Raw genomic sequence first — 27,406 nt, forward strand, 5'->3', positions numbered from 1 at the left:
GCACCTGTATTCAGGTGCTGTTAAGGAACATAGAATTCATGCAAAACTGAAAACAGCACACAAGAAGTCTCCTGTTAAATGTATCCTGACAGTCACAAGCGCATGTAAAAGAAAAACATTTAGAATTTGTCTTCCAAACATGTTAATGCAAAAGGCCTTAAAGTCTTCTGCTCCTACTGTGAAAATAAAGGGAAACATTAGTCAAAACAAAGCAGTTCGTTTTGAAAAAAAAAGATGTAAGTCCCATATGTTATACATGTATATATATATATATATATGTATATATATATATATATATATATATATATGTATTTGTGTGTGTGTATAAAGTCAGGACATTTTATTTTTAGAGAATAAAATGAATGTGTGTTTTCTGTATTTGACCTCCCATGAACTTACATCCTGAGCAGTTCAGAGTAGCATTTTGTTTTCCAAAAGATATTTTTATACACTTTTAGTGTTGGGAGTAAGAGTGCTCATAAATTTTGCTACTTTTGCAAAGATCAGTCCCTCATGATAAATTATAATTTACTACAGAAAGCCCTTCCTTTGTCATGGGCTTAACATTCTTTCAGAAAGTTGGCTTCAGACAGTGCAAAAATTTTAGGGCAGAGAGAATCAGGTGTTTGGGTTTCTATGGAGATTACTTTCATTTTACAGAGAAATGTTTTGTAAATGGGAACTGTTAATCCCTGAGGGAAGGTAGCGTATCCATGTATGTGGGGATGTACAGGACAGAATTGTTAGAACCATTTATAAAAGATATGTTTCTGCTAAACGAATGCTAAAGTTCATTGTACAGTTGGCTGTGTGGAGGAGCGCCGTGGAGGGCAGTTTAACAGTTTCTTTCTCACTTATTTGTATAGGTTGTTATGCTGAGCTCAGTTAGTGGTTTGCTGACATACATTGATGACAAGCAGTTAACCACTGAGTTAGGCGGCACCTTGCAGTACTGCCACAGTGAATGGATCACCTTCAGAAATGTATGTTTCTTTTGCCCTTACTGTAGAGCCTGTAGTTCGTGTTAGCTTTGAAATCTAGTTCTAGAATTTTTCTTTTCTTCCTTGGGAAAAACAGATTTCTGGGGTTCCTATCTTTCAAAAACATATAATTCAACATCTTGATTTTCTAGCTTAGGAAATAGCTAGAAATGATGAAGAGTCACTGAGGATGGCACTTAAATGAGAGGCCTAGGGAATAAGGAGACCCTACTCTGCCCACCCTCTCCTGTGGCCATGTAGTAACTTGAAGAAACCAAGGGTTTGGGTTCAAATCCTAGCACTGCTGATTTTTATCGATATAACTTTGTGCAAGTTGTAAAAGCTCTCTCAGCCTCAGTTTTTCCAACTATACAGTGGGAAGAATAAGACTTTACCTCATTGGGTTATTGAGAAGATTAAATGAGATTACAGATGTACCATGTTTGACACTGTGCCTGGCCTATGGCTTGCCCTCAGAAAATGAGAGTCATCTTATTAATGTCATCCGTCTAGTAATTCTCCTGGGGGCAGTTCAGTTTGTAGCAAAAATGCCTTCTGTTTTAGAAATGTGTGGATAGACAAGGGCTCTGTGCCTCACTAGAGTGAATTTATCATATAAGGGTCTTTACTTCTAATTCCAGAGGTATGAGAACCCTTCTGAAGGAAATAATGATATTTACTTAAATCAGGATTTTATTTTCCTCAACTTTATTTTCATTCAGCAGTCCTGTTCATTTGTATGAAAGTGAGTTGTCAAAATAAGCAGTGGCTTGCCTTTAATAACCTAGAAAGGTAATAAAAGAGCAGACGACTTGAGTTACATGGTAAACAGAGGGTTTATATGGTTGGGTCTAAATGTTGTCCTTCTTTCTCTAAGTCACTGATTTTGGAAACAAAATGAACAACCAAACCTTACTTGACATTTTAGGGCAGCAGAGCCTTTGGGGTCATAATTTCAAATCTTCTCCAAAACTTGAAATGAATTATTGTGATTAATGTTCCTCTGTCATCTTAGTCCATCAAATGCTAACACTTGCTCATAAATGGTAATAAAGTGGCTTTGATGTTCTCATGTCTCTTCAGAAGTAGTTATTATAAAACAATTGTGCAATTCCAAAATTAAATAGAATAAGGAAAACACAATGTTTCGCCAGGTAATAAAACAAATTACTCAGTACATGGCATACTTAAGAAATAGTTTTCATCATTGTTTGAGAAATAAGTACAGGTGTTTAGACATTCAAGAAGTCTCTTCACCTCACTAAGTTTCTTAGGGGCTTAGATGCAAAGTTAGGGTTCATTGTCAAGGCCAATGCCAACTTTCCTTGCAGAGGAGGGGTCATAGTATATGTCTTTGCTGTCATATCTAAATGAAAGTTAATATAGTTGCTGGTCTAGGTTTTGATATGCTGGCCAAGTTACCACAGAATTAAGAGAATCATGCACGGGCTCTTTGCAGGCTATAGAAAATTTTGCCCTCATAGTGAAAGATACGGCTCAGATGTTACAGTCCTTTGGAACTGAACTGGCTGAGACAGAACTACCAGGTGACATTCCTTCAATAGAAGAAATTCTTGCAATTCGCGCTGAAAGGTACCACCGGTTAAAGGTATGTCTGATAGGGGAGACAGACCAAAATGTTCCACGGTCTTTCTTTTGGTAGAGAGATGTTGAGTGTGTCTATTTCACACAGATTGCTGGGTAGGGAGACAAAAGGAGATATTTATATGGTGTAAAGCACAATATTAAAAAAAGAAGATACGAGAGGAGAATGTCCTGGATATGTTGAATTTAAGTGGCCCTTTTTAGGAAATGGCACCCCTCCCCCTTCCCTCTCTCCGTCTGTAACCACTAGTTCTCTATCTGTTTCTTTTTTCACTAGTTTGTTTTACTTTTTAGATTCCACGTATAAGTGACATCATATAGTATTTGTCTTTCTCTGTCTGACTTATTTCACTTAGCATAATACCCTCCCAGTCCATCCATGTTGTTGCAAATGGCAAGATTCTACTCTTTCTTAATGGCCGAGTAGTATTCCATATGTGTGTATATATATATATATATATATATATATGTATGTGTGTATATATATATATATGTATGTATACCATATCTTCTTTATCCAGTCATCTGTTGATGGACACTTAGGTTGCTTCCATATTAAATTAGAACTTTCTACCAGTGAGAGGAAGCTATAAACTGAGCCATGGGGTACTTCTGCCCATAAAATTGATGACTGCAAATCTGCCTCGCTGGAGAGGCTTCTTGGAGATCCTCGCAGCTTTTAGATTCCGTGGTACTGAGGTAGTTCTTGATTTTTCAGTGATGAAAGCAAAGGCTGTACTAGAACTATTCTATTCTGCATCTACTGCTATAAGCTGCCTTCTACCCAGCTCATTCAGAATAGGTGCCCAGCAGGCTGACACTTCCTATTTTGCCTTTGTACAGAAGGATATCACAGCTGTAACCAAAGAAGGAAAAATTCTGCTAACAAATCTGGAAGTGCCCAATGCCAAGGGTGCTGTGAGTTCAAGACGTGAAAATCGTCAGCAGACTAGTGGTGACTGGCAAACTATTAATAAGTGAGTAGTATTCTTTGGGGTTTAGAGTTAATTATCTTATACTTTTGAAAGGGAATTATATATTTTTGCAGCTACCTGTTAACCTGCAAAAGTATTCCTGGACCTCTGGCAATCAAGCTGAGAACTCCTCCCCGTGTTGTCCCACAGAGATTAGTTTGCTCATAGGGGAGATTCTGTGGACATTGATAGTCTGTACCTGGACCAAATGTCATGGGCTGTGATTTTGCCTATAATTCTTAACGTCCAAACCAGGGTTATCTACCTACCTACAACACAAATCATTGGTTTAACGATGATTTTGCTTTGTTAAGATTGCTGACTCAAGTACATGATATGGAAATAGCTTTTGATGGATTTTGGGAAAAACACAAGCTAAAAATGGAGCAGTATCTGCAACTCTGGAAGTTTGAGCAGGATTTTCAAGAGGTCAGTTAAAACTTTTCTTGGGTACAGTTTCTTTCGTTATGCGGGAGGTTCTTACTCCTTGATCATCAGAAACACAGTCTTGCAAGATGCAGGATGCCTATGTATACCCCCAGAGAGGGGAAAAGGAGGCAAGTGTGAGTGCATTTTGACTTAGAATGAAGAAAACAGCTGCAAAAATGCCAGCACTTATACTTCTCTGGCTCAGGCTCATTTCTTATGGGAAAGCACTTAAGGGGCTAACGTAGATGACAGGGGTAAAGTTGCTGTCTACATTGATGTTTGATATTCAAATGTATTTTAGATATAAAATACTTTCAGACTCTAGGAAATCTACCAAGGGAATAATACTAACTTCCTTCATGATTTTTAAACTACCATCTACCTCTGCTGACCATGTTTAATATGATCTAACAAAACATTTTTTTCTGATTCAGCGACTTATTTCTATAAAAAGCCTGATGGATGAAATTAAATTGTGTTAAAGTATACATTATTTAAAAGGTTATAAGTATATTATAGTTCTGTCCTTCTGGAAAATCCATCCTATATGGTCAAGAGACATAGCTTCATTTTCCTTTCCGTTTATAGTTGGCCTCCATGCTTCTACCAGTCTCTGTCATAGTATTTTCCCAGGGATCCAAGGAAAAGTCACTTCTCTTTCTTACATGTGGTCAGCCTGTTTCTGCCCATGAGTGGCTGACTTGCCTAGTATTCCATTTGTTCTAGCCAAATCAGTTGGGGGAGGGGACCCAGGGCTCAGTTATTACCAGCCTTTTCCCTCTGGTGATTCAGATTTTGAAGTGTCAGCCTCTCGGTAAAATTTTTCTTAAAGAAAGAATAGGTCAAATTGCTCTTGGGCCTTCCAGATATTTATGTCTGTCCCTTCTCTCCAACCAAACACATACAACAACATTACTTTTCCTGAACAAACCCATTGTGCCTCTACTTATATGTTAATTTGCCTCCAAGTTACATTGTCATCCTGTGGTTATAGTCTGTTCTGTGAAGTCATTGTTGCCTCTGATCACTATTATCATTTGTCGTGGGTCTGAATCTCATGAGGTGATCTGTCTCTCATAGTGACATAGGCTCTGATAGGTTCATAGCAGATAGGTTCTGAATATTTAGGCATTTCACTAAATGAAAACTTATGTGGAAATTTAAACTTGCAAGAAAAAACTTAAATATTCTCAAACTTGAGATCCTCTTGAACACACAGAATAGGAATATTTTCTTGCGTAATATTTTCTTGCATAATCACAGTACAGTGGTCATATTTTGTACGTTTACGAAAAATGTGATACCTTTCCATTATCTGCAATCAGTATTCCAATTTTCTCAATTGACTCAGTCATGTCCTTTATAGCATTTTCCTGCCTCAGCACAGGATCCTGTCTAGAGGGTCGGGTATTGCATTAAGTTGTCATGTGTCTTTAGTCTCCTTCAATCTCTAACGTTTTCGTAGCCTTTCTTTGTCTTTTATGACACTGACATTTTGGAAAAATACAGTCATCTTTAAAATAAAATGTTCACCATTTTGAGTTTGTCTGACATTGTCTCATGATTGGATTAACCTGCACATGACCAGCAAAAATTCCACATAAGTAATGTGTCCTTTGGAGGGTTTTGGTCACCCTGTCAGGATGCTGTTGAATTTCTCCATACTACAGTTACTTCCCTCCCTCCCTTGCAACTGGTAGGTAGTATTAGGTTGGCCAAAGGTTCATTCAGGTTTTTCTGGAAGATGTTATGGAAAAACCCGAATGAACTTTTCGGCCAACCCAATATGTTGGGAGAAAATTTAAGGCCATGCAGTTATCTTGCTCCTCATCAAAAATTCTTCATCAGTTTATCATCAGTTGATGATTCTTGCTCCAACCAATCTTTACTGTGATAGTTGCAAAATGCTGATTTTTCATGTAGGTATGTCATGAGGTTGTAGCTGTTTCAGGCCCACCAATAGGAGCACAAGTCATTTTGAAGATGCTAGAAAAATGTCTGTCAAGAATGCCCTTTAGTACAATATTTATCTACTTATTGGGCTTAGGACTTCCTAGCTTTTAATTAATTAATGTTCTTGACTGTTCTGTTGTTTCCACCTGGCTGTTGTGTCCTTGTGACATGCCCAAACATTTTTATCAATTCTTTACTTTCTGGCATAAAGAGATGTTCCAAGCTCATCTTATTCCTGTTCTGCCTCAGCCCTGAAATCAGCCAATTTCCTATGAAGCCCCAATTTCTTTTTCTGGAAAATGATATTCAAAACCAAGGTCTGGGTATTAGATGTGCTCATTGCTACTGAAGGGTCTTTGTTTCTAGAGCCACTTACCATGGAGCTAGGGAATATATGTGCATGTATATGCACATATGTATACCTCTATACATGTCCACATACAAATGCCTTCACATGTACATAGTGATCTTTTATAAATCATCAGTGCACACTGATGTCTAGCAGGTTAAATTTTAACAGATTATATCGATTTCTGTGAATAAGATAACCAAAAACATTTTCCATATGTGCGATTTTTCCGTGTTGAGGTTCTTAATTAATAGCACTTATTACAAAGCTTGATTATTAGGTGAAAAGGCTTAATAATTTGCACGCTTTGAAGACTTTTTTCTCCTCCCCTATTTTTAGCTTGTGAGTGAAGCTGAACTTATACTAAACCAACAAGCAGAGTTGGCAGATGTAACAGGGACTGTAGCTCAAGTGAAACAAAAAATTAAAAAGTTGGAAAACTTGGATGAAAATTCTCAGGTAAGATTATATTTTAGATATGCAGTGTATCTAAGGAGTATCATAGTTACATTTTGATGTCTTTTGGTAGTATAAAGCCTTATTATGACTAGTCTCTTGTAACAACAGTCTGTATAATTGGCTCAACAATATTTGTCTATTTTGTTCAGTGTGGGCCTGAGATGACCTTGCAGACATCTCATATAGTTGTAACTATTTCAGGCCCATCCATAGGAACAAGAGCATACATCATTTTGAAGAAGCTAAAAAATGTCTATCAAGAATGCTATTTGGTATTTGGAAACGATGGAAACCTTAAGAATATAATTCCTTAAATAACCATCATTTGATATATGCAACTGAATCAAACACAGATTCATATAGATAGGTCTATTTAGACTTGCCAGCTGTGTGGCCTTGGGTAAACTGATTAAGTTTTCTAAGCCTCTGTGTCTTTATATAAATTGGGGATGTGATGACCTACTTTGCAGAGTGATTATTAGGAGTTATTTGGATGCTGTGGATAAAACACTTAGCACAGTACCTAGGATATATGGACATAAAGCATAAGTACTCACAAGAGCCAGCTGTCATTTATTCTGCTGGTGTTAAAGCTTAGACTCAAGGCTTTAACACTCAACACATTCCAGCTTTGCTCTCCTGTCTTGTATGTGAGAGCGAGGCTGTTGTTTTTAAGGTGAAAAAATGAAAGTAGCTCAGTCATGTCCGACTCTCTGCGACCCCATGGACTATACAGTCCATGGAATTCTCCAGGCTAGAATACTGGAGTGGGTAGCCGTTCCCTTCTCCTGGGGGTCTTCCAACCCAGGGATCAGACCCAGGTCTCCTGCATGACAGGCGGATTCTTTACCAGCTGAGCCACCAGGGAAGCCCTTTTAAGGTGTATTCTCAACAAATAAATTGATTTCTCAGTACCATAAGTATCTAAAAACAAAATTGAGAGGCAGTGATTGTGGTGCCCAGTTCTGAAATTGTACGTGTAGATCTTTGTGATCATAGGACAACTTCCAGATCTCTTTGGTTTGGAGAAAAAGAGAAGGCAAACTGGCTTCGGAGCTTCGAATTTTTTGTCTGTTTTTGTTTTGTTTTCATTTTGTTGTGTTTTATTTTGAATAATTTTTAGTTTTAGTTGTGGTAAGACACTCAAAATATAATTCACCATCTTAACCATTTTGAAGTGTATGGTTCAACAGTATTGAGTGTATCTGCATTGTTTTGTAACACATTTCCAGATCTTTTTCATCTTGCAAAACAATGTGAATACACTCAACACTGCTTAACTGTACACTTCAAAATGGATAAGATGGTACATTTTATGTTTCAGTCACAACACTGGGGTGAGGAAGTCAGTAGTTAGAATTGGGACTAGGCTTTGAGATCCTTTTTGACAGGGAAACCCTGTGGCGGTCTCTTCAAATCTGTCAAGTCCTCAAGTAGATGCCAACTAGATCTAACAGGATTTCCATGGCTGAGGTGATATGAAATCCTTCAGCTTTCACTTGGCTGTTTTGCATCTCATTGATTATATTTGGTTCTGTTCTAAATCTGTACCTCCCAGGAGGAGCAAATCTCATCCACCTTCTGGGTGGGCTGGTTAATTTTCTGTTTCTGTGACCAGAAGTGCTTGAGCTTCGGATAACACTGCTGCCATAGCTAATGACATTAGGCTTTTCAGGTGGCGCTAGTGGTAAATAACCTGCCTGCCAATGCAGGAGACATAAAAGATGCGGGTTCAATCCCTGGGTCGGGAAGATCCCCTGGAGGAGGGCATGGCAATCCACTCCAGTATTCTTGCCTGGAGAATTCCATGGACAGAGGAGCCTGGTGGGCTGGGGTCGCAAAGAGTCAGACACGACTGAAGCAACTTAGCATGCAGATGCACGTGTAGCTAATGACTGTAACTGGAAGCTTTTTTGCAGCTGGCAGAAGTATGACATCAAACTATATACTTGGCAATATCTCTCTCTGGCTCAACCAATTTCCTTTTTAATTACGTTTTCTCCCCCTCTACTCAGATGGAGATCTTGCAGTTATTATTTCCCTTCTTTCTTAAAATCAGGACCTGTTAGCGAAGGTCCGGTTCGTAATGATACACGGACACAGGCTCGCAGCAAGTCACCATTATGCCCTGGATTTGATCTGTCAGAGGTGCAATGAACTACGTTACCTTTCTGATGTTTTGGTAAATGAAATCAGAACCAAACGGATACAGCTCAGCAGGACCTTTAAAATGCATAAACTCCTACAGCAGGTAACGTCACAGGACATGATGCATTTCTGAAAGACAAATTATATTTTTTTCTACCTGAGTCCTTCTCAGAGGCTATAGGGTGAGGGTCTGGCATAGCTTTGGAATTAGATTTGTAAGAAGTCTGAAGAACTGAGTTTGATTGTGCCTATTTCATTCGTCCACTTTGCAGTATTCATGGCCAGTCTAGGATTGTAAGGATTTTGGCCACTGTTCTGAATATGGGCATGGTGTTGGTGATGGCTTCCTCTCTATTTTAGGTTCATCTCTGAAGCCTCTGCTCTGGTGACGGTTTGCAATTAGAACACTTTGAAAAGCCATGGGGGGCATTTTGCTCAAGCCTGACTCTCATTCCACATTTCATAGTTACAGCAATGTAACTATGAACAACAGAGATTAGAAACTGTTCTAACAACAAACAGTGATTAGAAACTGTTCCTCCATGGAATGGAGTCTGACCCCTTTGATGATTAGGCAGTGAAGAGAAGTTTTGATCATGGCAGTGGAATGTAAAATAGGGGTATCACATATAGGCATTGGATCTGAACATGAGCATTCTAATCTGTACATCTTCTCTGGCAAGGAAACTTTTTCCTTGTGCTCGGCAATCATCATGGATTTTTATTACACTTGAGATTTTGCAAAGTATTTCATATTTCAGTTATTGATTTTTGGGAAATAACGTGCAGCTAGTGTTGAGAAAATGGTCAGACTACTGCTTCAGAATGAATTCCTTGTTGTGAAATGAGTGTAGGGCTTCCCAACCTTGGCCGTGCTTCTGAAGTACCTGTGGAGATATAGACAAGTGACTTATTGTTGCCAAGGGGAAGGTGAGTCGGGGAGGGATGGAGTAGGAGATTGGGGTGAGCAGATGCAAACTATTACATATAGGATGGATAAACAACAAAGTTCTACTCTGTAGCACAGGGAACTATATTCAATATCCTGTGACAAACTGTAATGGAAAAGGATATGAAAAAGAATATATATGTATATATATAACTGAATCACTTGAATCACTTTGCTATGCAGCAGAAATTAGTACAACATTGTAAATCAGCTACACTTCAAAAAAAAAAAATACCTGTGGAGCCTGGCTTACAGCCCAGAGCTACTGAATCAGAATTTCTGGGAGTAGAACCCAGAGATCTTTTTTTTTTTAACAACTCTGAAAACAACTCTGATTCATCGCAGCCAGGGCTGATAAACACTCTCCTAAGGGACAAACAGATTTCTCGTTTATTCATTCATGGTTTGTGTGTGCGTGGGATTTGCTTACCAGGCTCTCCAGTGCTGTGATGAAGGAGAGTGCCTTCTGGCTAATCGAGAAATAGACAAGTTTCAGTCTAAAGAAGATGCTCAGAAGGGCCTCCAAGACATTGAAAATTTTCTTGAAATGGCTGTACCCTTTATAAATTATGATCCTGAACACCTACAGTATGAATTTGGTTTAATTTTATCTCCTGAACTCAAGGTAAGAGGCTTTGGGGGGCACAGAAACAAATTTTTTAAAGCTATGATTGTGTTAGTGTTGGTAAGAGTTTTACTGCTTCATAGGTAACTTTACATCACATTGCAATTACAGAGTTCTCTTAACGATTGGGGTTATATCAGAGCCACTGTTAGATGTCAAAGAATCCTAATACTTATATTTGCCTTATAATGAAGAATAATTTCCTACCTGGAATGTTAGGTCCATGAATAAAGGTAAATCAGAAGTGCTCAAACAGGAGATAGCAAGAGTGAACATTGACATTTTAGTAATCAGTTAACTGAAATGGACTGGAATGGGCAAATTTAATTCAGATGACCATTATATCTACTACTGTGGGCAAGGATCCCTTGGAAGAAATAGAGTAGCCTTCATGGTCAACAAAAGAGCCCAAAATGCAGTACTTGGGTGTAATCTCAAAAATGACAGAATGATCTCAGTTCATTTCCAAGGCAAACCATTCAACATCACAGTAATCCAAGTCTATGCCCCAACCACTGATGCTGTAGAAGCTGAAATTGATCAGATCTATGAAGACCTACAAGACCTTCTAGAACTAACACCAAGTGAAAGATGTCTTTATCATCATAGGGGATTGGAATGCAAAAGTAGGAAGTCAAGAGATACCTGGAGAAACAGGCAAGATTGGCCTTAGAGTACAAAATGAAGCAGGGCAAAGGCTAACAGAGTTTGCCAAGAGAATGCACTCAACTTCTTCCAATAACACAAGAGACGACTCTACACAAGGACATTACCATATGGTCAACACCAAAATCAGATTGATTATATTCTTTGCAGCCGAAGATGGAGAAGCTCTATACAGTCTGCAAAAAGAAGACCAGGAACTGACTGCGGCTCAGATCATGAACTCTTTATTGCAAAATTCAGACTTAAATTGAAGAAAGTAGGGAAAACCACTAGACCATTCAGGTATGATCTAAATCAAATCTCTTACTGTTATACAGTGGAAGTGAGAAATAGATTCAAGGGATTAGAGCTGATAAATAGAGTGCTTGCAGAACTATGGACAGAGGTTCATGACGCTGTACAGGAGGTGGGGTTCAAAACCATCCCCAAGAAGAAGAAATTAAAAAAGGCAAAATGGTTGTCTGAGGAGGCCTTACAAATAGCTGAGAAAAGAAGAGAAGTAAAAGGCAAGGGAGAAAAGGAAAGATATATCCATCTGAATGCAGAGTTCCAGAGATTAGAAGGAGAGATAAGAAAGCCTTCCTAAGTGATCAATGCAAAGAGAAGAAAACAAGAGAATGGGAAAGACTAGAGATCTCTTCAAGAAAATTAGAGATACTAAGGGAACATTTCATGCAAAGATGGGCACAATAAAGGACAGAAATTGTATGTACCTAACAGGAGCAGAAGATATTAAGAAGAGATAGCGAGAATACACAGAAGAACTATACAAAAAAGATCTTCATGACCCAGATAACCACGATGGTATGGTCACTCATCTAGAGCCAGACATCCTGGAATGCGAAGTCAAGTGGGGCTTAGGAAGCATCACTACGAACAAAGCTAGTGGAGGTGATGGAATTCCAGCTGAGCTATTTCAACTCCTAAAAGATGATGCTGTAAAAGTGCTACACTCAATATGCCAGCAAATTTGGAAAACTCAGCAGTGGCCATGGGACTGGAAAAGGTCAGTTTTCATTCCAATCCCAAAGAAATACAATGCCAAAGAATGCTCAAACTACTGCACGATCTCACTCATCTCACACACTCGCAAAGTAATGCTCAAAATTCTCCAAGTTGGGCTTCAACAGTACGTGAACCATGAACTTCCAGATGTTCAAGCTGGATTTAGAAAAGGCAGAGGAACCAGAGATCAAATTGCCAACATCGTTGGATCATAGAAAAAGCAAGAGAATTCCAGAAAAACATCTACTTCTGCTTCATTGACTACGCTAAAGCCTTTGACTCTGTGGATCACAACAAACTGGAAAATTCTCAAAGAGATGGGAATACCAGGCCACCTTACCTGCCTCCTGAGAAATCTGTATGCAGGTCAAGAGGCAACAGTTAGAACCAGACATGGAACAATGGCCTGGTTCCAAATTGGGAAAGGAGTACGTCAAGGCTATATATTGTCATCTTGCTTATTTAACTTATATGCAGAGTGCATCATGCGAAATACTGGACTGGATGAAGCACAAGCTGGAATCAAAATTGCAGGCAGAAATATCGATAACCTGAGATATGCAGATGACACCACCCTTGTGGCGGAAAGCAAAGAAGAACTAAAGAGCCTCGTGATGAAAGTGAAAGAAGAGAGTGAAAAAGCTGGCTTAAAACTCAACATTCAAAAAATGAAGATCATGGCATCCGGTCCCAGCACTTCATGGCAAATACATGGGGGAACAATGGAAACAGTGACAGACTATTTTCTTGGGCTTCAAAATCACTGCAGATGACTGCAGCCATCAAATTAAAAGATGCTTGCTCCTTGGAAGAACAGTTATGACAAACCTAGACAGCATATTAAAAAGCGGAGACAATCCTTTACTCTCAAAAGGTCTGTCTCGGCAAAGCTATGGTTTTTCCAGTAGTGATGTATGGATGTGAGAGTTGGACCATAAAGAAAGTTGAGCACTGAAGAACTGATGCTTTTGAACTGTGGTGTTGGAGAAGATTCTTGAGAGTCCCTTGGACTGCAAGGAGATCAAACCAGTCAATCCTAAAGGAAATCAGTCCTGAATATTCATGGGAAGGGTTGATGCTGAAGCTGAGACTCCAATACTTCAGCCACCTAATGCAAAAAGCTGACTCATTTGAAAAGACTCTGATGCTGGGAAAGATTGAAGGCAGAGGAGAAGGAGACGACAGAGGATGAGATGGTTGGATGGTATCACCAACTCAATGGACGTGAATTTGAGCAAGCTCCAGGAGTTGGTGATGGACAGGGAAGCCTGGCATGCTGTAGTCCATGAGGTCGCAAAGAGGCGGACACGACTGAGCAACTGAATCAAACTGAACTGAATTTCCTTTTTGCGCTTTGAATTATTTTTAATTAAAAACATTTTTTTTTTTTTTTTTTTTGCTGCATGTCATGTGGGATCTTAGTTCCTCCACTGAGTGTTGAACCTATGCACCCTGCAATGGGAGTGCAGAGTCTTAACCAGTGGATCACCAGGGAACTCCCATGACTGCATTACTTTTAAACTCTTTTCACATACTAGCAGCTTTCACATATATTTTCTTGTGCATCCTTAGAGAAACGTCCAAAGCTGTCATAGGATATTGGGCCCATATCAAGAACAGTCTACCCTGAACATCTTTCCTTCCTGCTGCAGTGACCACCAGAAGATGCTCTGTAGACACAGATCTGGCTCTCCCACTCAGTTTGAGGATGAAGTGATAAAGGAAGGATATGGGTCTACTTGGGAAATGGGGAGCAGTAGAAGCTAGTGTTGGCAGGGTAGAGAGCTTAGTTAGTTCAGCACCACCCCATTGCAGCTGCCATCAAGCTCTCTCTCCACATTATAGATAAGAGCATCTCTGATGCTATTTGCTGCAAAAGTGTCTCATTGACTCTAAAGTTTAGAATAGTATCTAAATCCATGTTTAGCTTCAGATCTTAGGGGCATGCTGCAGAAGATCAGAAACATGGCTGTGGCGATAACCAAGTGACTCTAGAAGCAACGAAGCCTAACTCTTGCTGCCTCAAATCATCCAGGAGGGCCAGATGGGTACATTATCCATCAGTGCCTCTGAGGAGCCTTTTACTGAGACAAAAAGTTCATTCCAGTTTTTCCATACCATCTTACAGAGAAACCCAAACGAAATTTTTGACCAACCCAGTATAACATGGTGAACTATTGAATGTCCTGCAGGCTAAAACATAACAAACTACTGTGATAGTGCTTATCTTGGTAGCTTTCTTGTGCTCAACATGCCCTCTTTTCTAACTGTTATCCCCTTTCAGCCAATGAAGGGTAAATCACCTTATTCAGTGACTGACTTATTTCATGACTGTTTGATAAATTTCTTCTTCAAGATGTTTTGGTTGAGACCTTCTGGTTTTGTAACCATGTGAAATAATGCCTTAATCTGTTCCCCATTACTTTCCTAAATTTCTTCTAGTTCTATATTAAAGTCTAAATCAATTTTGTATCTGTCTGAGACTGAGAAATGTAATAGGATTTGTAATGACCCCCATTTCAGAAAATATTTCATAGATTTTTATGCAACCTGCAGATTGAAATGGAGACCATCCAGATCAAGCTTGAAAACATCCAAAATATGTTTGAGAACCAACAGGCTGGTTTCAGAAACCTGAAACATAAGCATGTGAGGCCAATTCCATTTGTAGTACCTGCTTCTGACTATTTGGTCAGATCTAGAGCACCATTTTTTTCACCTACACAAGGTAGAGTATCTTACATTCCCCTTTTCTCTCTCTTTTCTTCTTGCTGTTGTTTACTTTGTTACTTTTAATGTAAATACTGAACTCATTCTTCAATCCTGAGAAATAGGATTTTTTTTTTTTCAAGCATCCTTGGTCATGTGCAAATTGTATTGCAGAAAGCAGGAGTCATGATAGAGATTATCATACGATAATTAAACATAGTAGTAATATAGTATAGTACAGGACGATGAAAATCTGGGCTAAATTTCCCAATTTTGCAGTGAATATGAACTTTATACTAGCATCAAACTCGCAAACAATTCACCCTTTTCTTCAGCAGGTGCAAGGAAGCATATGAAAATAGTATATACATACATGCATTTACCACTTATTGGGATAAACTATTATTTGGTTCTTATAAGCTTCTAATAAGTGAGTGGCTTAGATAATCAAATAGATTGCCTTTTCTAAACAGGTACAGGTAAATCAAATAATTTTGCTAGTAATTAACTGTTACAGAGTTCATTTACTTGTTTTAATCTTTGTAGACTATTTTAAACATGTAATATTTATTTCTATTTTCTAAGTTCTGTGGGATAAAATAATTATGCTCTCTGTGGTGTTGAGCAACTCTGGAAATAAGATGACTGTTGCCCCAGGGTTTTCCTTGAGCTGCCTCTGAGGCCCCTTGCTAAGTCGCTTCAGTCGTGTCCGACTCTGTGCGACTCCATAGATGGCAGCCCACCAGGCTCCGCCGTCCCTGGGATTCTCCGGGCAAGAATACTGGAGTGGGTTGCCATTTCCTTCTCCATGGGGCCCCTTAGGGGAAAGTAATTTGGTCTTTGGGGCCCTAAGTTAGCTCAGTTTGTGAAGGTGGGCCTAAATTCCATCTCTTTGATCTGAGAGAATCAGAGACTTCATTAATATATGGGAACTGCTTTGAAAAATCAGAGGAAGCCTGAGCCAGGCATAATGAATATAAAAATCCAGCTCAGCTCCAGCAGAGATCAGATTAAAACCAAGTGATGAAAGCAGGTAACTAGGCTAAGATGATAAAAGTCATCTAGTTAATGGTTATTAAATATAAAAATATACTCACAAATAAAACTATAAACATTGCCATAAATGAATAAGAAGATACTAGGAAAAAAGAAGAACAAAAACCAATAGGGGATCAAAACCAACAGCTATGAGAATAAAAATAGAATAGGTTGATATTCCTAAGTAGAAGACAGAGCTCAGTTATATTTCTGGCTCCATTCATGGGGTGTGTGACCGGGGAGAGTTCACTTAACCTCTTTTGTTGATTTTGCCTTGTTTTGTTTGTCTATAAAATAGGAATAATAACGCCTATTGATTTCAAAGTGAAATACCTACTGAAGACAAAGTTTAAAAATTGTAGAATATTTAAAAATACTCAATAAACTAGACTATTACTTCCCTCTGATGAAGGCCTCTTGCCTTATGGTCCTCTAAAAGCTCAACTCATCTGAAGGGTTGAGGAACAGAGCTCTGAAAAGACTGCCCGAGACCCATTCAAGGCCTTAGTCACTAAAAGTACATTTTGTTTTGTATTCATTTTTTTTCTTTCTGATATTCTTATTTAATGGCATTACACTTTCTTTCTGCAGTGGGAGTTGGATATTCTTTCTTTCAAGCATGTAAACTTTTTTCAAAAGGTACCCATCTTTATTACTTTTCGTCAGTACATTTTCTGAGTTTGTGTACATGTGAAAAATCAGTTTGGCACCTAAAACCAGCAGCAGTTCCTTCTCACATTCTGCTTAAGGTTAACCTTCTCATTTTTTTCATAATAAGCATCTATTAGTCTCTCCGTATTACACTTATATTGGAAAATAACTGTATAAAAAGTGGATTATTCTCTTTTATCAGATGACCACTCAAAAACAGAAAAACAATTGGCTTTTAACTTAAATAAATTTGCTTTCATTTTAGAGACTGTGTCACCCACAGTAAGCCTATTTGTTGGGAGTAGCTTAGATTTACCTAAGGTATTTATGAGGAAGACGACAGCTTACTGAATAAATGACATGGATGGATAAATGATTATATCAGTTATCCATCATGGTTCCTAAATTAAATCAGAGCATCATTTATGCTACAAACACTGTCCATTTTACCTACTTGGTCTGTGAGTAATGGAAATTATAACAATCAGGTCCAAATAATTCTTTAAGACTTTTCATTGCTAAGTCAAATATATAAGATTTGGTCAAAAAATATGGGATTTGGTCAAATCAACACAGAAGTGTTAATTTTTTTTTTTATAAAATAAGTCAAACTGTTTTTTTGTTGTTGTTGTTTTTGTTTATCTTTATGAATTTGCATCAAGTAGAATCTTGTATCTAGCACCGTGTCTGACACCTAGAAAGATGTAATAAATATTTTGCTGAATTAACATTTCATATAGAGGGAAGTTATGGAAGAACATTGTGTGTGAGAGGTAAAATGGTTTGAGCTCCTAAACCTGTAGCTGTAGTCTAGATCTTTCTCCTAAAGTTCAGAGTCTGTATTTACAATTTGCCTCCTTGAATTTCCTATTGGCAGCTCAGTCTCAGCATACTCCAAAAGGATGCCATTTTTTCTGCTCCTCTTTCTCACTCATCCCCACCTCTAATCAGTCCAAAAAATCCACTTCAAATCCACCCTCCTAGCTCTCACTGCCACTTTCCTAATCCAAGCTAACACCCATCTGTTGCCTTGACAACTATAGCAGTCTCCCTGTTTCCAACTTTCCCTTCTTAAATGTCCCTAGTCGTCATGGCCTTTGGACTTTACACCTAGTGTTCTCTCCTCTTCCTTAAGGTAAGTTCTTCCTTCCTGCCTCTCCTCCTCTCCTGTACCCCAGTTTGGTCAGGTGTTATACTATGGGATAACAAGCCCCTCTTCATGTCTTCCTAGCTTTAGCATAATTGCCTGTTTTCTGTTCCTTTTGCTAGAATGTAGGCTCAGTTCATGTTTGTAGCCCCAGTACCAGATGCAGAGCTTAGCAGAAAGTATAGGGGCTCAAGAATTTTATATATATATATGTAGTCACATTGTTAAAAGAATGAAGACATCTATTGGGTTGGCCAAAAAGGTCCATTTGGGTTTTTCTGTAACATCTTACAGAAACACCTGAACACACTTTTTGGCCAACCCAATACCTTGCTTTTCAGAAAAAGATACACTCCTCATAAATTTTGTATGCATTCTTTTTTCATCTCTTAATGTATTTGCAAAGAATTAATTAGTAAAAGCTAATTAGTAAAGCTCCCTAAGTTTCCTTTATAAGTAACTTTGGATCTCTGGATATCAAGTTTCTTTAAAGTGATGGACATCAATATTTATTGAGAAACTAATTTTATATGGTAATTGCCAATAAGTCTAATTTACATTTATCCATTTACATACATATTATATAAAGGTAAAAAATCCTGTATAGAATATATTTTAAGTAAATGGTGAGAAGGATAAAGTTTACAGAACTCATTAACAGAAGAGTCTTTCCCTGAGTGGGCCTTGCAGTGACTCCCAGTGGAGGCAGAAAGGACAAGAAATCTGTTCCTTCCATGGTGAAAAGTGATGCACACAGCCCGTGTGGGCAGGGTTCTTTTCAGCGGACCTGAGACTTAGGAACTTAAATGACCTACTCTTTGACTGGATCATGCCCTGGGCTCTGGAGGAGCATCTGGATTCCTTGCTTGGTAATACAGGGGCTCACCCCTTGTAAGCGAAACAGAAAGATTAACAGAAAGAAAAAGAAAGATTACACAGGAAGAACAGAAAGACGGAAGCTTGGAATTTTGATAAAGTTTTTTTTTTTTTGGTTTTGTTTTAGCATTTTAATGTGCTTCAGAAATGTTGTTTTATATAGAGTGGTTAGAAACACAAATTCTGACAGTAGATTATACAGATTTGTGTACCACTTCTGCTTCTTGGACATCTTATGCTTAACCTATAAAATAGGGAGAGAAGTAGTACTTATCTTCAAGGGTCAATTCGAGAGGTAAAAAAGAAAATGCACATGTAGGGCTTAGAATAGTGTCCAGCATGCAGTAAGTGCCAAATGTCAGATGCTCTAATTATTAGTTAAATTGAGATTTTCTTCTGAAACTCTTTTTGATTCAGTTAATCAGTGAGCTACAATCTGATTAAATGCTTATGTATTAGAATGATCAGTAAATCTGCAAATAATCATGGGTGCTAACACCTAGCTTCGTGCTTGCTCAGCAATCCAGTGAATGTTCAGTGAATGAGAGAATGGGTGAATACATGGCAAAATCATGCTCTATGAGAAGTTGAAATCAGGTAGATAAATCTAACCAATCATCTGTTATATATAGTGCGATTTAAAAATACTAGTATAAACCTGTTGGCACATTAATCTCTCTTTTTAATACACATGCACATATTTTTATGAAAGTATTGATTTTAATTCTTGTTTGAAATTCTTCTCTCATATTTCTCTATCAGGGAAGAAGACTTGGAGACAAAATCAGAGCAACACAAAAGTAAATATCATTAATTAATTCAAAATTGGCTTTATTGCTGTAGTTGCAGAAGCAGGATGGGGCGAAAACCGTATTTTTCATTCACTGAACCAATATTGTGCATTTGAAAGCCTATTTTATCTAGAAGAAAAAGCTGCTGCTGCATTGTGTCTAATTACAGTACTGGCGTAGCCCCAGTTGTATAAGCAGTTTCTCAAATCTTGGCTCCAGTTCAGAATAAATGCTGTAGAACATCTCATATAAGTTCTAGTTTCTCTTTCCCGCCCTCACCTCAATTCAGCTGAATAAGTGCTACACCTTTTTACAAAAGAAAATTCCTTTCATAAGTGATTCCAGTCCTGCAAGTAGAAAGCATGGACAAAGGACAGGTTCTAATGGACCATTTGCTAGGCTCAAAAAACACACCTATTCTTTTCTTGGTAGATTCAAGGTTCCTTCTAAGTTATTCATGACAATCAAGTATCTGCAGAGAGTAGCTGCCTCATAATTGCAGCATCTTACGTTTTCTTTGTGTGTTCTTGATGGTAAATAAGGCCAAGAATGTATCTCCCAGAGGCAGGATAGCATGTGATACAGATTGTGTGGCTGGAATGCCTGACGTAAGCCCAACTCCATCACTTACTGGCTGCATAACCTTGGGCAAGTTCTCTGGAAGTCAGTTTCCTTATCTATAAAATGGAGGTAATAAGAGAACACCCTCATTATGGAGTTAGTATAACTAAGATAAAATAAGCTAGTATTTATGAAGTACTTTGAGTATTGTGTGGTGCATGGTAATGCTCTAAGGGCTTTATGTAGTTGTTAGCAGGCTAGTGAATGACCCATACTGACACACCATGTCTGGTTATCATGTTCTACAGCCAGAGTTTCTGGTTTCAAGAAGGAAACAGGCTGAATGCCAAATTCCTTAGTCTGCCATGTCTTTTGGTTTTGGTTTCAAGTCATGCCCGCCTTAATAGCTATGTGGATTTATTCATTTGCATATCCCAGGGTAAAAATAGAAGGCTGTGTTTCTGTACATTTCCTTGGTGAGATATCTAGCTAGTCAATCCAGTTCCCAAATACACATATACTTCCAAGTCAAGTCAATTTGCACAATCCTTAGGCATTTAAAATTTGATGGTTCAAAACTTTTCAGCCTTGTATTTCAGAACCCTGTTAGGAGTAGATGGCACATACCTATGTGAGAAGTGCAGTATGCAGTATTTTCAGTCTTAATTTTAGTATTTAAAATGATAACACTTGGTACATGGAGCATACAGAAATCAAAGTACGCTTTTAAAGAGGGAATATGAGGGAGTTCCCTGGTGGTCCAGTGGTTAAGACTGTGCTTCCAGTGCAGGGAGTGTGGGTTTGATCCCTGGTTGGGGATCTGGGATCCCACATGCCTTGCAGCCAAAAAAAAACAAAGCATAAGACAGAAGCAATATTGTAACAAATTCAGGAAAGACCTTAAAAAATGGTCCACACATACACACAAAAATCCAAAAAAAGAGGGAATGTAATAATGGTGGCTGACCATGGGTTTGGCAGTTTTATCACTTACTAGGTGACCTTGGCCCTTTGTGAAAGCTCTCTGAGACTCTGTTTTCCCATCTGTAAGATGGATATGGGGATTGGGGATCAGTTTGCCATCACTTGCTAAATTGCTGTGAGGATTAAATATGATGAGGGTGTGTTAAGTACCTAGGACAGTGCCTGCTCAATATATACAATAGAAATCAGTCAATGAATGTTACTCCTTTCCACATGTATCAGTAATAAGTAGGTCATATTGTGTGGAGATGCTGTTCAGCTGATAGACTCTGTACTTCATTTTCAGTTGTTGTTGTTATGAAGTAATGCTACATTTACTTGGTTAGGTTTTCTGCAAGCTCAGCTGGCCAGTACGGCCAAGATCCCTGGAATATACTGTTGAAGAGCAAATAGCCATCACAGTTCTCAGTGGGGCAGTCCAGGTCCTGTCGAGTCTGCAAAATAAGGCAGGGAGGTCTCTGACACATGACAGAGAGCAGAGAAAGATGAACAAGACACGGTCATTTCAAGACACAATAGACAGTTCTGCACATCTTGTTGGCCCTGGATGTGCAGGGCCCTGAGTGTGCATTAGGTTTTGTCATATCATTCATGTTCATGATGATGCCACTGAGTCATTAGGAAAAGGGTCTGATATTGTGTGTCCTTGCTTAAAGAATTCAAAGATTCATGTAGTATTTGCTAGCCAGGTTTCCATCAAAAATCAGTAAGGTTAAAAAGCCAGGTTGTTTCTTCAGTAAATAAACTTTAGCTATCTGGACAGTCAGCTTTTTTTTCCCTTTGGGTCCAGATCTTGGTTCCCCAACCAGGAATAGAACCCATGCCCCCTGCTGTGGAAGTGCAGAGTCTTAACCACTGAACCATCAGGGAAGTCCCAGGACAATCAACTTTTTATGAATTAACCTCATTTCCCCTCAGTGCTACAGAAATGAAACATTACTTAACGTATAAATTGTAATGAATATCTTAAATCTGTCCTCTTAGGCAACTAAAATAATTTTTTAACTAGTATATATCAAAGTTATTTCTGAGAAAAATCATAATCATAGTGTTACTTTTTAGTTTATCTATACAGTTAGAACGTAGAAAGAATAAAACTTAATTTGGGCTACATTTCCATGAAGAAGAACTATACCTACATAGATGCTAATTTCACTTTTCTTTTCATTTCAGACTGAAGCAGTGTATGATTGTCAGGAGAAGAGAAGTTCTGCTCAGTCCTCCAGTTTGGACAATGACCGCGGCTTGAATATTTTAAAGAAGTATATTTTATTTATTAACATACACCCATATATACATCTACCAGTAGGAGGCTCTGATTCAGTGTTCAAAGCAAATGTACTTAGAATTTTGAGTTCCCAGAATACAGTTCTGCTGGGTGTGATCAAATGTGCACTAGAGAAGGTGTCAGAAGTCCTGGCTAACCTATACTCTGTTTATGTGACTTGAAAATTAACTAAATCTTTTCAGATTCGTAGTCTCCTCTTTTATGAAAGAGGTGAGAGTGAGTGGGTCAGTGTTTCAAAAACTACAGAAGATTATGTAGATATACAATGTGATTTTATAGGTACTAATAAAAATCATTTCATTCACTTTTATATTATTATGTTAACATTCTACACATATGAATAGTCACCTTTTAAATTTTATTTCACAGAGTTTTGAGTACGTAACCAGTAGTTTGGAGCAAGTAACAAATAGTTTGAAACATACCTATATGCAAAGATTGTTAAATGTTAGTTAAATTTATAAAAGTATAAAAATTAAATTAAAAAGAGGGCAAGAATAAAAGTTAAATTAGGGACTTCCCTGGTGGTCCAGAAGTTAAGATTCTAAGCTTCCACTGCAGCAGGTATGGCTTCAATCCCTAGTCAGGGAACGAAGATCCTGCATGCTGTGTGTTGCGGCCAAAACACAAAAAACAAAGAAAAAGAAGTTAAATTAAATGGATAACATTGGGGAGTGAGGAAATAAATTTTAACTACAATGTCAACTGGAAATCACATTGGAAGGAAAATGTATTTTATTTTATTTTAAAGAGAAGGTAAACAAAGTTACTACAGAAAGTTAAGTATCATCTATATTTGGGAAAACCAGTATTATAAATTCATATCATGTCTTGGAAAACTTCAGAACATTACTGGGGAAAAAGGAAAAATTTGTGTCTAAAATGCTAATATGACTTTTTTCTGAGAGAGAGAGAGGGAGAACAATAGCACAGAAATTGTGCTGTCCAAGAAAGTATTCCCCAGGTTTTTAGAAATAAATTTTGTGAGTTTTTAGTAAATGATTAAGCTTAGTGAGTTGGAAATAAAATGAGTTTTGTTTTGTTTTTTTTTCCTCATTTAAAAATGACTTGTGAGCCCCACTCCTCTTTTTTTTAAAAAAATACATTTTAAAGAGTCTTGTGGGTAGTACTTATTCTGGAAACCATAGCATTAATTTTATATTTTGACAATAAAATCAAACCATAGGTAGTTCTTCTGCACTGCTAATTTTCATCTTAGACAATTTATCATGATAATAAATGAAATGTTGCAATACAATTCTAAAGCCATAAAATAACTGACAAATACGGTCCTTTCATTTTAGCCATGTCCTAAATGAGCTGATACAGACCGAGAGGGCATATGTTAGGGAACTGTTTACTGTTTTGTTGGTAAGTGACTCAGATTGTATTTTCCTGTCTTTTTTTTAAAATTAATTAATTTATTTTAATTGGAGGCTAATTACTTTACAATATTGTAGTGTTTTTTTGCCATACATTGACATGAATCAGCCATGGGTGTACATGTGTTCTCCTTCCTGGACCCCCCTCCCACCTCCCTCCCCATCCCATCCCTCAGGGTCATCCCAGTGCACCGGCCCTGAGCATCCTGTCTGAGCACCCTGTCTCATGCATCGAACCTGGACTGGCGATCTATTTCACACATGATAATATACATGCTTCAATGCCATTCCCTCAAATCATCCCACCCTCACCTTCTCCCACAGAGTCCAAAATACTGTTCTTTACATCTGTGTCTCTTTTGCTGTCTCACATATAGAGTCATCGTTACCATCTTTCTAAATTCCATATATATTACCATCTTTCTAAATTCCATATATATACTTTAATATACTGTATTGGTGTTTTTTTTCTGACTTACTTCACTCTATATAATAGGCTCCAGTTTCATCTACCTCATTAGAACTGATTCAAATGCATTCTTTTTCTGGAATTCATTAGGAAGTGCTTTAGGCAGACTTCTCTTTTTGTCTCCTTCCTTGATTGTTTGTTAAATGTGTGCATTCAGGTTCTCCCTCTGCAGTGAGTATTGTGGCTTCAGAATTCATTACAGAAGAGATAAGCTGTTCTGTTAGGAATACAATGGATTGTTACAATTATTCCCAGGGTGCTATTTAGAGATCATGATGTAAAGCCCTAAGTATGGGAGAAAAGCATTCACTTGTTACAAATGTCATATTCGTAATATTAATTTGGTATGGCAAAACTCAAATACTTATTCCCTGTTTAAGGAGAAGTTAATGACCTGTAATATCATCTTTCATACCTGGTTTCTATTTTGTTTCCTGTTAGCTGCCCTGAAGGCCAAAAAGTTGTCCCTTTCTTCTACCCATTGAGTAGAAAACCTGGACTTCCTTGTCCTGCTATTTAAAATAATAATAATAGTGGATAACTTGGAGGAACTAGAAGATATGAATATTAAAATTACAAATAACTTGACCCTCTAATCCCATATACATTCTGCTGTACTTGTATCTTTGGTGGCCCAATCGAATGTTGATGTGACTATTTTTTAAATGAATAAATGTATTTATTTTGGGTAGGGCTATAGAGCGGAGATGGATAATCCAGAGATGTTTGTTCTTATGCCACCTCTTCTGAGAAGTAAAAGGGATGTTCTCTTTGGAAACATGGCAGAAATATATGAATTCCATAACAGGTATGTAATTGCTGAATTGAATTTTCTTTTTTGTGATTATTATTTAAAAGTTTGTTGACCAGTGTAGCATATTTCACTCGTATTTTTTTTCTTTGAAATTTTACAGCATTTTCATGAGCAGTCTGGAAAGTTGTGTTGATGCTCCAGAAAGAGTGGGATCTTGTTTCCTGGAAAGGGTTAGTTCAATGATTATTTCAAAATATATAAATATATAAGCCATCAACATAGCATGTTATTTTCCAGATTTGGAGACAAGGTAGGCATTATTTTTGATGTCCTTTTATTTTTGCAGGTGACACATCACTCCAGCAAGTATTTAATGCTAAATCAAGTTTTGTTACAGGAACTGGAGCATGCAAATGGCTATTGTATTCTGTGGCATCAAATGCTACAGTGGCTCAGCTTGTGACCTCTGACCCCTGGGTGATCCCAGGAGTCCAGGGACCATCCTGGCTGTGAAGATGCAAGAGTTGGAATCATCGTGGCACAACCATTCTTGGCTTGGTTAATTTTTAGCCTGAGAGATGCCCTGATACTCCCCTCTAGTACATGTGAAGTCTTCAAATCAAATATAGTCTGGCTTTCAGACACCAAGGCATCTATCACAGGAACTTTGCAAAACAGGGAGTGTGTGTTCTTTTTATTCTACAGTATCTTTCAAGGAGGCTTATGTCTCTGTGTCCCATGGGTGTGCTTAGTATAATTGACTTCCCAGGCTCTGTAATCACACTCTCCTCCATTAGAGTTTTCTCTCACAATGTTCTCTGCTTATCTAGTTCCTCCACTTCCTGAAAGATCAGTTTTATTTTGACTTGAGAGTCGGTTTGATAGAGGTGATCACTGAAAGCCTCCAAGGAGATATCTTATCTCAGGAAGGGTTTATGGAGTGAGAAGATAGTAAGGATAAGGCAGAACCTTTCTCAACATATCCTAACATTTAAAGGCGTTTAAACCATGGCCACCTGATGCAAAGAGCTGACTCATTTGAAAAGACCCTGATGCTGGGAAAGATTGAAGGCAGGAGAAGGGGATGACAGAGGATGAGATGGTTGGATGGCATCACCAACTCAGTGGACATGAGCTTGAGTAAACTCCGGGAGTTGGTGATGGACAGGGAGGCCTGGCATGCTGCAGTCCATAGCGTCGCAAAGAGTCGGACACGACTGAGCAACTGCACTGAACTGAACTGAAACCATGGCCAGATTCTTCCCCAACTTCCCTAAGCAACAGCAGCTCCTCTTGCCTTTGAACTCCTATGGTACTTAATGTCTGTGCTACTCATTGGGAATTTTACATGTACCACGCATGTTTACACATGAATTTCATGGATTCTTTCTCCAACTAGATGGAAAACTGATTGAGGCAGGGTCTGTATCCTGTATATTTTTGTATCTCTAATAAGGTCAGCAGAGTTTTTGGCAACCAGTAGTTTAATAAATGCCTATTGATCTGTTCATTCATTCAGCAGTCATCGACTATTCAGTACCTAGTTTGACCCAAGCACTAAACTAGGCAATGTGGAATACCAAGACTATTCACATAGGAAAAGAGGGATTCCATTGTGTACAGTGTCAGTTGTGCTGTATTAAAGTTGTATGAAGGGTCCTATAGGAGCCAAGAAGAAGTGCATCTGATATTGACTGGAGGTATAAATGATGGCTGTATAGAAGAGATGACTCGTGAGATGAATGTTAATGACTGAGTAGGAGGTAGCCCATTAGATGAGGGTCAAATGAACAGGAAGAGAGAAGAGGGTGAACGGATACCACACAGGGTTCTAGTACAATCATGATGGTCCAATGAGGACCCAAGGACCTCGGGAGTTACTGTAAGTTCATTCACTAGGGAATGGAGTGACTGAGAGCAAAGAAAGAGTATCTCTTGGTACCCTGTTGCTCGTAGTAATCAAAAAAAGTAGTCTGTTTTCATAGTTCATTCAGAGAAGGCTTTTTTCCCCTCTAACTCTCAAACTTGGTAAGTGGAAGTTATGAAATTACTTGGATAATTATGTTTCCCTCTCCCCAGTTTGCTGGGCATGCTGGTCTTGGAATATAAAGAGGGCTTCTGACCTGGCCCTTTAAGCCACATTTCCCTGTGATGCTTGGCCACACTCACTCTTGCTCAGCCTTTCTTGGTAAGAAAAGGACACATTCACAAATCGCTAATACATTTGCATTTTCTTTTTATCACAGAAAGATGATTTTCAAATGTATGCGAAGTATTGTCAAAATAAGCCCAGGTCAGAGGTAATTTGGAAGAAGTATTCAGAATGCGCCTTTTTCCAGGTATAGTAATTGTTCAGTTATTGGATAAAGTCTCTGTGGAAGATACTGGGATATTTCTTATTTATAAATTCATTTTCTGCTTTCAGTAAGTTATATATATATATATATGTATGTGTGTGTGTGTGTGTGTGTGTGTGTGTGTGTGTTAGTTGCTCAGTAGTGTCTGACTCTGTGCAACCTTATAGACTGTAGCCCAGCAGACTCCTCTGTCCATGGGATTCTCCAGGCAAGAATACTCGAGTGGGTAGCCATTCCCTTCTCCAGGGGATCTTCCC

At 38.3% G+C, this 27,406-nt stretch overlaps 1 protein-coding gene across 7 annotated transcripts in view; it reads left to right on the top strand.

Annotated features, from left to right (window-relative positions):
• The window catches only part of MCF2 (MCF.2 cell line derived transforming sequence), a 93,236-nt gene that overhangs the window by 45,847 nt on the left and 19,983 nt on the right, over positions 1-27,406 (top strand). For 3 of the 7 annotated variants that reach the window (XM_081565105.1, XM_081565104.1, XM_081565109.1), the window contains 15 exons: positions 867-983; positions 2,440-2,589; positions 3,429-3,562; positions 3,874-3,988; positions 6,630-6,749; positions 8,809-9,000; positions 10,280-10,471; positions 14,699-14,870; positions 16,481-16,528; positions 19,326-19,363; positions 22,073-22,161; positions 23,492-23,558; positions 24,731-24,846; positions 24,953-25,022; positions 27,039-27,131. In XM_081565105.1, the coding sequence (XP_081421231.1) occupies positions 867-983; positions 2,440-2,589; positions 3,429-3,562; positions 3,874-3,988; positions 6,630-6,749; positions 8,809-9,000; positions 10,280-10,471; positions 14,699-14,870; positions 16,481-16,528; positions 19,326-19,363; positions 22,073-22,161; positions 23,492-23,558; positions 24,731-24,846; positions 24,953-25,022; positions 27,039-27,131 (1,713 nt within the window). The remainder of the gene's footprint in view (positions 1-866; positions 984-2,439; positions 2,590-3,428; positions 3,563-3,873; positions 3,989-6,629; positions 6,750-8,808; positions 9,001-10,279; positions 10,472-14,698; positions 14,871-16,480; positions 16,529-19,325; positions 19,364-22,072; positions 22,162-23,491; positions 23,559-24,730; positions 24,847-24,952; positions 25,023-27,038; positions 27,132-27,406) is intronic. The other 4 variants (XM_081565107.1, XM_081565106.1, XM_081565110.1 and 1 more) reach the window with 2 other exon arrangements.

The sequence above is a fragment of the Giraffa tippelskirchi genome, chromosome X, assembly GCF_054371585.1.
Source record: "Giraffa tippelskirchi isolate mGirTip1 chromosome X, T2T-mGirTip1v1.2.pri, whole genome shotgun sequence".
Taxonomy (NCBI): domain Eukaryota; kingdom Metazoa; phylum Chordata; class Mammalia; order Artiodactyla; family Giraffidae; genus Giraffa; species Giraffa tippelskirchi.